This window comes from Rhincodon typus, chromosome 40, assembly GCF_021869965.1.
Source record: "Rhincodon typus isolate 14 chromosome 40, sRhiTyp1.1, whole genome shotgun sequence".
In the NCBI taxonomy this organism is placed as follows: domain Eukaryota; kingdom Metazoa; phylum Chordata; class Chondrichthyes; order Orectolobiformes; family Rhincodontidae; genus Rhincodon; species Rhincodon typus.
In genome coordinates, this window is record NC_063371.1 from 13,507,667 (window position 1) to 13,517,762 (window position 10,096).

Sequence of the window (10,096 nt, forward strand, 5' to 3'; positions counted from 1 at the left end):
GCTCATCAACTTTGGAAACTCTAGCTGCAGGACATCAGGTCCTTAACTGTAGGACAGTGTGGGACTGTCACTGTGCATCACTAACTGATCTCCCTTGTCCCCCACCAACACTGCCCTCCGAAATGTGGGTGGCAGCAGAGATTCATCAGTTTTCAGCAACGTGTCCCATGTCCTGGGTGTCATCATCCAGCACAATTCCAGCAGCAATGCCAAAGAACAAACACAGCCAAGTTCTGTGGGGGAAGAGCTACACTGCAGTAAATAAATACGAGGAGAAGTTAGCTGTCTAAACTGACTAGAAAGGCAGACCCTGTCTTAATCAACTTCTCATGCTGCAGCGTTGATCACCTCGGTTCAGCCGTAAGAGATCAGTGAAGCAGGAAATCACTGTTCTCAACACTACAGGCACAGGGATGAGGTGGGCAGCTGGTGATGAAGAGCAGGCACATTGCTGCCACTCACGATGCTGCAGCTTGAGGGTCATAAACCAAAACCAGTATCTCACCAAGACAGGGAACTGCCAGCTCCCAATGTGTCCACAAACAGAGAAGGGAGGAGACACGCACACAGTCAATTACAGAGCAGTCTTTCACCAAACCGAAAAATCCAGTCCATAACCAATTAAAAGGCATCATGATCTTTAAGAGAAACCTCCTCCTGGAAGCAATCAGAGCTGCTCTGAACAACAAAGCCCTGCAGGTTTCTTTCTGCACTTGTATGAGGGGATGTCAGGTCGCTCACCTTCAGGATGGTTCCCCTCATGCTGCAGCACTCCTGCAATGCTGTGCCCCAGTGTTAGCCCTGAGCACACCGTGACGGCTCAAAGTGGGATTCTAGACCACAGCCTGCTGACTTTGGTCACTATGCAACTGAGAGCAAGTGGGCCAACACTGCATCATGTAGCAACACGTCCTGACAAATTAGGGTCACATTGCGGCTACTTTAGTATCTCGGTGTGTTCCAAATCGCTGTCTTGTTTCCTCTATTACATTAGAATGACTCAAAAGTGCACTACTTTCTTCAAGAAACTGCTCATACCCAAAGAACGATTTGACAGGATTACTTCTGAATAGCCAGGTCGCCAAGAAAACCCATCATTAACACAGCCAGAGATAAGCAGCGGCATGGGTACAGTTTTACAAAGGGTGTGTTTGGATCCTCAGAACTAGGCTCCACATGAGGGAATTATTAGAAATGATGCAAACACCACTTCTCCCATGTCAAGAGGACACATTGCTGCATAAAAAGGATGCTCTCCAAATGCTATCAAATTACGAAGACCCAACCAATTATTCCCAGGAGTCTACTCTTGGCCCATGCCTCTGCGCAACATTATAACAGACCTGTCCAATTCCTTCATATAAAGAAAAACAACTAAAGGATGATGGAAATTGCTGCTGCTGCCTCCAACATTTCAGGTTGCTTACTTGATCAAAGCTCTCATCTGTCCCGAGTGGCATTCTCACCCCACGTCCTCTGGTTACAGACCTTTCACCTGTTTTGCGCACTAACACAAGAAAACTTTCCAAGACCTTGCCCGCTCCGAGAGGCACTTGCTCCCTTCTCGGATCTCCCCAGCTAAGTGAAATCATGGGCTCAGTTGCCATCGCTGGCCCCATCAGGACGTCCCACTCCCAGCCACAGAGCACAGCATTCAATCTGACTGACTGAGTCAGTGCAGTGTTGACGGTTGTTAAACCAAGGTCCTGTCTCTGTGCCAGGGAATACCACAAGCGCTCTCAGCACTCTGAACTGCAGGGAGTTCCCTTTGGTAACTTGACCAGTGTAACTCTGAACCCAGTTGTGATAAAAATAGTCAGGGTGAATCAATGATGTGGTCAGGGTGGCTGAGAGGCAGGCCAGTGAAAATCTGAACACAGCTTGCGTTAACGACTTGACATACACATCAATGCCAGCGTAGCATGTTTCCCCATGGCCAGTTTCCAGGGTTCACAGACTGGTGGTTCCAACCTCATGGGTGACATTTCACTCACAGTAACAATGGCCAGAGCATCTGCACATGCCTGTGATTTTTAACCAAGTGTTTCTGCCTGCCTTTTCTTTAGAAATTAGCAGGACAGCAGAGCCGCACTGATAGACAACGGCATCCCTTTCTGAAGATAGATAACACCTTGATGTAGTTAGCTCCATTCAACAAAAGCTGCTCAAGGCAGCGAGCTTGCCCTCAACTAGCACAGCCTGAAGCTGTGGGTCATTTGCTGGCCAACCCAATGCGGACTAATCATCCAAGGCAGCAGGCAACATGAATGCCAGGGTCAGTTACTCATTAACTGGAGCTGACACTGTTTATTGGGAAATGCTCCCACACACTGATCAGGTGTAGTGGCCTTCCATCACAGGAGTGCTGCAGCTCAGTCTGAGATATCACTGGAATTCTGATGCAGTTTCATGTTCCGGGAATTGACAATGATTTGGATTTTTGATAGGGACTTACCTGCAGGAAAGCATCCCACGGCACACAGCAGAAACATCAACCCAACCGGTCAACAGTGATCTACACCAGACTATCAGGATGGAGTTTACTGTGTACAACTTGGCCAACGTGAGGAAGATGCTTCCTTGGTTGCAACAACATTTAGGAAAGCCCCATATATATATCCTGCAGCATTTCAGGTTTTGCCTCTTTGCTGCTAGAAGCAATGCGATGGATCATATGGCTGACCAAGTGCTGATTCTGGTCCTAACATCTTGATCGCAAGTTCCACAGTTGCCTCTTCCTTCAGAGGCAAAGCTGAATGTGAGCAAATTGAAACCAACTTCCTCAACATCCCCAACAAAACACCTCACCTAGTGCCGCGACAATCAAAAGCAAGATTTCTAAATTCAGACACAACAGCAAATTATGTACAGAAACAGATGGCCAACAGCCAATAGCAGTTAAGTTCCAAATTGAAGTATCTCCACCAGCAGGTTAGCTTTTAGTTTTTAAATTGCATTCAGGAGGACAAAGTTAAAACAAACCTCCACAGCAACCATAGTTGAGTTGTCTGAAGTGCTTCAGCAGTTCCAGGAGCTGGCCACAAGGTCAGGGGGTTCATGTGTACTCTTGTGTCAGAGAGAGAGAATCAAATGTGGCCAAAGTGCAGAAGCTCAGCTAAGCAAGAAACTGAACGGAGCAATACTGAACAGGCATCATAAAAGGATAATGCCATGTCAAATTTAATCAGGGAACATCATTTGAAGGAGATAAGGAAGACAACACTGTCAGGCACAAGAGATGATGGTTCAGGGGTATGGCAAACAGATTGCCCAAAGGAGTATCTGCTGGCATACGTGAGTGACCAACAGGCCAACAGTTGCTGCTGATATCATGAACCTTCTCCTGTCCCACCACCTCACAACGCAACCTCCCAGAGCGACAGCATCAAAGTGCAGGCCACACATGGAGACAGCCCAGCAGCATTCGTGGAGCTCTTAGCACACTGTTGATGGATACAGCAGTAGTCAGGACAAGTTGGAGAAATACCTGCCTCTCATCCAAGCCCAAAAATCAGCAACAGTAACATTCACACAACAGCCCAATATGGAGTTGACTGGTCACTCAAAAAACAATCCAAAACAGTCCAAGTCTTCACACAAGATCAGAGACAAAATATTTAACTGGTAGTCAGTGGAGATCACAACTTCGCTTCCGACTGTGCCAAGTTTCCACACAAGGCTGAAAAAAAAAAATCATAACCTGGCAAGCATTTCCCAAGTCAGGTCCAACAGCACACTAACTTCCTGCACAGCAGTGGCAATCCCAAGCTGTGCTCAGCCAGTGTTGAATAATTATTTCGAACTAGACAGAGAAGATAGGAGCAGGAGGAGGCCACGCGACCCCTCAACACTGCTCCACCATTCCTTATGATCATGGCTGATCAGTCAGCTCAGGACCCTAACCCTGTACTCCGTCACATCCCTTGCACCTCAAGAGCGACACCTACCTCCTTCTTGAAAGCATACAAGATTTTGGCCACAACCACTTTTTGTGGTAGTCAATTCCACCGGCTCAGTGAAGACATTTCTTCTCACAATCCTGGTCACCCCTGGTTTCCTGCCATTGAGAACATTCATCCTGTCTTGTCCTGTCAGCATTTTACACATTTCAAGTCTTCTTCTCAACTCCAGTGAACACAATCCTCAAATGAGTCACTCTGTCCTCTTACATCAGTCTTGCCATTTCAGGAATCCACTTGGGAAACCTTCACTGCCCTACCCCTACAGGAAGAGCATCCCTCCTCAGATATGGAGACCAAAAAACTGCACAGTATTCCAGGTGGATTCTGTACTCAAATCCTATATCAAGGACCAATGTACAGTTTGCCTTCTTCACTGCCTGCTGTACTTGTCATGCACCAGTCACTGAAAGTAAGTGCACGACAATACCTCGGTCTTTGACTATTCCTCTCAATTTGCAGTCAAATAATAATCTAACTTCCTGTTTTTGCTACCCAAGGGAATAACCTCACCTTTATCCACATTAAACTGCATCTGCTGTGCACTGGCCCGCTCACTCAACCCATCTGAATCGCACTGCAAAATCTCTGCATCCTCCTCACAGCTCACTCTCCCACCCAGCTTTGTCATCTAAAAAAAGTTGGGATATTATGTTTTGTTTCCTATCTAAAGTCATTAATATACGTTGTGAGCAGCTGGGGTCCTAGTATGGATCCCCATGTTAACCCAATAATTACTATCTGCCATTCAGACAAAGCCTCATGTATTCCTCCAGTTACTTTTTCCTGTCTACTAACTCGGTTTCTATCCATTGCCTGCCCCCGCTTCACAAATGGATGCGCACACTATACCAAGGTCAGCAGCAGGAAGCACACTTAGTGGATATTAATAGATCACGGCAGCTTCCTGATAATTAAGTTTGAACAACGCACTTATAAGAGACTGTCTTCTCTGGACTGTTCAATATAGTGTTACAGCCAAAAAAAACCACATTTGACAATGTGATTTTCTTTGAGAACATAACCCATGTGGGAAATCAGTTCATTTACTAAGAGTCCCAAAAGCCATTTACTAAAGGTGCTACGTCCAACAAGACGACATCTCCAGGAGTTGGGGGCGAATAAAATCTGTAGGTGCAGACGATTGGCTAATAGACAAAGTCAAGGATAAGTGGTGCTTTGGGTTATCAGCTGATAAGGGAGTAGATTTGCTCCAAGTGTCAGATCAGTTGTTATTTCTATCAGTTACCTGGATAACGAGACTGAACCAAATCTCATCCACAAACTTTGACAGATGGAAATCCAAGTTGAGGAGGACACAGTGCAAGAACTGGGAAACAGCAGGTGGTATCGCCTTGCCTGTTCGACTTCGACTCCCCTCCATTTAGACCTGCCATTGTTATTTTTTTCCTCGCATTTCGGAACTAATAGATCCACTTGCTATTCACTCAAGAAAGCCTGACTACATTTCTGCTAATGAACAAGGCAGTCAACTGGACCGAGAAGGGGGAAGGGATACTCGTTAAATGAAGCTTGCTGCAACCAGCTAAGGTCTGGAAAGAAAAATCAAGAAGGGGAGAGAGTTTAACCACTTTTCACTCAGGAGCAGGAGGACTTGGGGTATCCCATCTGAAGCTAAGAAATCAGGGAACTTCAAGGAGCTGGTTGTAAACATGGCAAGGAGCACGGAATCCAAGAATGACTGGCTAAGTATGGCCTCTGGATTACCACGTGCAGTTCATGTCTCCATGTTTAAACCAAAGGACATACTTGCATTGGACAAAGTACAGCAAAGATTCACCACTGGTCCCTAGGATGTCACTCAAGAACAAGGTGGTGTGATTCACTGCAACAAACAAGATTGTTTTAACAAAAAAAAACAAGGATTATGACGAGAATAGATTCTCAGAAAGGGTGATTAAAACATGAATTCTCCAACCTGTAAACCTTACACACCCCTCTCGAATAAAAGTGTGGGTTCATTGATCCCAAAACAATCACAAACAGGCTTCATTAATAAAGTCAACAGTAGTAGTATCACAGGAGCTGCTCACTGACTGGTACCGTATTTGAACAATGGATTTCTCTGCTGATAACATTTCACCATGTCCCAAACAAGCGATTACAGTTTAACTGGGAAGAAATCAAATCAATGAAACCTTTGACACTTTTATTGATCTCAGTCCATTCCATTAAATCTCCATCAATTCGTAAGCAGGCAGGGAATAGGTGAGATGGTCAAGGAAGGAAGTGGGGGGGGGGGGGGGGAAGCATGCAGAGTACTTACAGCTGCCATGGTAACAGACCAAACGGAAACTCGTCCTCAGGGAAATTCTGAGCGAGAAGGGAGATCAAAAACAAAAGCAGAGAAGGTTTATTTCAGAGAGAGTCAAGTTCACAGAATAATTGAACAGGAAGGGCAGCTGACTTGACAAATGGGGAAAGAGTTCAGAGACATGGTTAACAAGATACCCATTACCATCAGCTACGTGGGATGTAATCCCCTGCAAAACAGGGCAGACCCATGTTGCTGCCGCACAGCAGCACAACGTCACCCACTCACTGTCACATGGAGGAGACACTAAACCAAGGGACGCTTCTTCCACCAACTTCATCCCCCAGCCCAGCCACCAACACTGACACTGACACTCCCCACCTTGGGCTGATTGCGAAAACATCTCAACAGTTGGTGGTTTTTGAGTTTAAAAATAAAGTTAGCCTGCAACCCAACCGCTGGAAATTGTTATTTGCTCGTGACCACACCGCTGCTTAGGGGATTCTACTCTGAGCAAAATGCATTGCTGAGATTCTTTTGTTTCCATAAACCCAAAACAAAATGTTGCTCAAAAAAAATGGTGGCAAGGAAAGCAGAACCAAAACTGCCTGCCGGGCCCCATCACCATGTGACCCAGGGTATTTCCACACGCCCCCCCCCCCCCCGCGCCTTACTGGCCACCACCAGGAAACCAGCCTTACTCTCCAAATGGGTAAAGCCCACAAGGGCAAAGCAGACCATCAAAAGGGGAGGGAGAGGGGCAGGGGACCAGAGCAGAATGGAGTTGGGGTGTAGTCAAGGTAAAGTTGCCATCGTCATCTTGGTCCAGAGACAGACGCAGAGACTCCCCTCAGGCAAGGGGAGAGGTTGACAAACAGAGTCCTTCATGCTGACATCAGCCAGTGCAAGGATTGAACCCACGCTATTGGTCTTGCTCTGCATTGTAAGCCACATGTCAGCCAACTGAGCGAAACCACTTGCACTGGTTCCAGCAGAATTCATGGAAGTATCCAAAACAGGGGCCATTCAACCCATCCCAGCATGGTCAACCCCTTTCAGGCACTAACCAACTTTTTTCCCCCTCTGTATTGATTGAAAGGAGGTCAGTCAGGTGCCCTTCATAGAATGGGAGTTCCCTGATTGGACTGGGTTAACAGCCCCAATCAGGGAGCCCTGACAGGCAGAAACAGGAATATCTCCCCCTTCACCCAAGCATTGACCTTAGCAGGCTTTGGTTATTACCGGCTCATTGACCATATGGGCATTTTCCTGGTGCTGGGAATAATGGAATGAAGTTCTGGCACAATGGTGTCTTATTACTGAATCACTGCACATACACGAGAAGAGGGACTGTCAGAGGTTCTGCTCACTCTGAGCTGGCTCTGAGCCAACTGGGTCAGTGTCAATAAAGGCTGACTTGGAGACGGGTTCAGGGCCTTCATGGAGTTATTTCACCTCTCAGCCTGCAGATTCCCAGGGTGGACTGAAACTCGGAGCTGGTCCATTCCCCAATACTTTGGGTGATGTGGCAGTGACACTTCTGTGAAGCTCAGGCTCATGATTACAGAATGTGAAGTGCTGCAGGCCACACAGACGTCCCAGTCACAGGTCAGAGCTCAGCAGTAAGCTACTATCCAAACCACCAGGCTGATGACTGTCCAACACCATCTGGGCTCCTACACTTCATCTCGACGTAGATACCACCCCCACCCCACAAACAAGGCAGAAAGTGACCAGGGTTCAAACTCCTGACCATCATTAGGAGACTGTGTCAACATGGGTGCCTATGTGTTGTCACAACAAGATCCAATCTCCGTGCAGTTCAACCTCAAAAACACACTCTCCCTCACACTCTACAACATTCCTGGCTGCCCGGCACTAACTCACTCCAAAGCCGCCACATTCTCCTATCGTGGCTAGGTCTCAAAAAGTACTCCATAGGCTGCAAGGAGTGGCATTTTGGTTAGAGGATGCCAGATGGTCTATTGAAATGTAAGCTTCACCACAGAAATCAGACAGTTGATCAAGTGGGAGTGTTTCATAACATGCAGTACATACTGACCGAGAAAAGCAAACCATGGGGTTGAGGACAATTGAGATCCTGTTCAAAGTCAGATATTTGAATACAATAACAGAATGTGATGTTTAATAGCTAACCTACACTTCTGTTGGGAACACAGTCTGCCCCACTCCTGTACTGTACATACAATTTCCCCAGTCATCAGACCAGATCTATAATCACTGTGCACTGACCCTGACATTCACAACAACAGACCTAACCATCATTGACCAGGGCCCCCTCATTTCCATTATTCATTAGTGTGGAATAAGTACAGCAAGTGTCCTTCCCTAAACTGAACAGGACAGGACTGAAGCAGGTCAGATTCGGCATTTCCCAATTGTCATTACTGCCATCAACTTTTTACTTTGCCGTGACTGGAATTTATCCCAGAGAGTTGGAATTCCAGGACGAGCCCACACCTCTGGATTACCAGTCCACAAACAAAAGATCACACTGTTTGAAATGGCCCAGTGTTACCCAGGCTGCAATTCTGGAAGATGTGCAGTGAAGAGAAGGATTAAGACCAATTATTACAGTGACTGAAACAACAAGTAAACTGCATTTAAACGAAGTAAAGACACCCTCTGAAGCATACAAGAGCAACTCAAAATTGTTCCAGCATCATTGTCATTTCCACACGAGACCCTTATTTGAACAGAAATAAAAACACTTCCTCACCACTTTCAGTCAAGGATGCACACACGAGCAAGATTCCAGGAGCTGTGACACCCGTGACACCCGTGACACCCTGGCACTGAGTGCATTTGTAGGAAATGCGATAAAACATAACTGCACGACCAGGATCGGGCCAAACACGCACAAGTGACATTTCTGAGCAACGACAACTTTTCAAAGAGAAAATTAACTCCTACACCCATGAACCCAAACCTTTCATCACAGCTCCTTGATAAGAGGATTAACAGCTCGATTTGACCAGGTCAGGGGCTCCTGCAGGCTAATTTATTAGCTCATGCATAATTGCTCAATCCAAAACTGGACAGGCTAACAACACTGTCACCATTCTAACTTCAACAGGCTGCCAACCTTGGACAACCCTGCCACGAAAGGAAGAGAAAATCATCCTCTACACCCCTTCACCCCTAGAATTTATATTTGTGTTACTCTAATACTGACCTCCCAGATACAATGTCTCTACCATTGGTGACCATGCTTTCAATTAGCAGACTCCTAAGCTCTGGGCTACCCATCCATGATCTCTCCAACTCCCTTTCCTCCTTGGTGAGCACAAGTAGGAGATGCACAAGAACACTACCACAGAAGAAAAAATCCAAGACTCTTAAACTCACCTCCTGACTCCCCAAAGCCTGTCCACCAATTACAAGTCACAAGTCAGGACTGTCATCATTGACACCATCCAGGACAGAGCTGCCCACTTGATGGGCACCACATCTACAAGCATCCACTCCCTCCACCACCCACATGGAACAGCAGCGTTTACTGGCTACAAGATGCACTGCAGAAATTTAAACACCCTCCACACAGCACCTTCCAAACCCAGACCACTTCTATTTAGAAGTACAGCAGCATAAGCATGGGAACACCACTGGGTACAGTTTTTTTCCCCCCAGCCATACACCATTCAGACTTGGAAACCTACCACGGAGTCAGAATCCTCAACTCGCAACAGCTCTGACAACGTACACCCCACGAACAACAAGTTTTCAAGAGGGCAGCTCACCACCATCTTCTCAAAGACAATTAGACACGAGCAACAAATGCTGACCCAGCCAGCAATGCTCAGTGCTTCAATTAAAGCATTCAAAAATAACGCTTACAGCC

General features: G+C 46.5%; 1 protein-coding gene across 3 annotated transcripts in view; it reads right to left on the minus strand.

Annotated features, from left to right (window-relative positions):
* Nucleotides 1–10,096, minus strand: part of LOC109924951 (annexin A4) — a 39,557-nt gene that overhangs the window by 24,565 nt on the left and 4,896 nt on the right. For all 3 annotated transcript variants that reach the window (XM_048618754.1, XM_048618752.1, XM_048618753.1), the window contains exon 2: nt 6,247–6,293. In XM_048618754.1, the coding sequence (XP_048474711.1) occupies nt 6,247–6,255 (9 nt within the window). In that variant the 5' untranslated portion in view covers nt 6,256–6,293. The remainder of the gene's footprint in view (nt 1–6,246; nt 6,294–10,096) is intronic.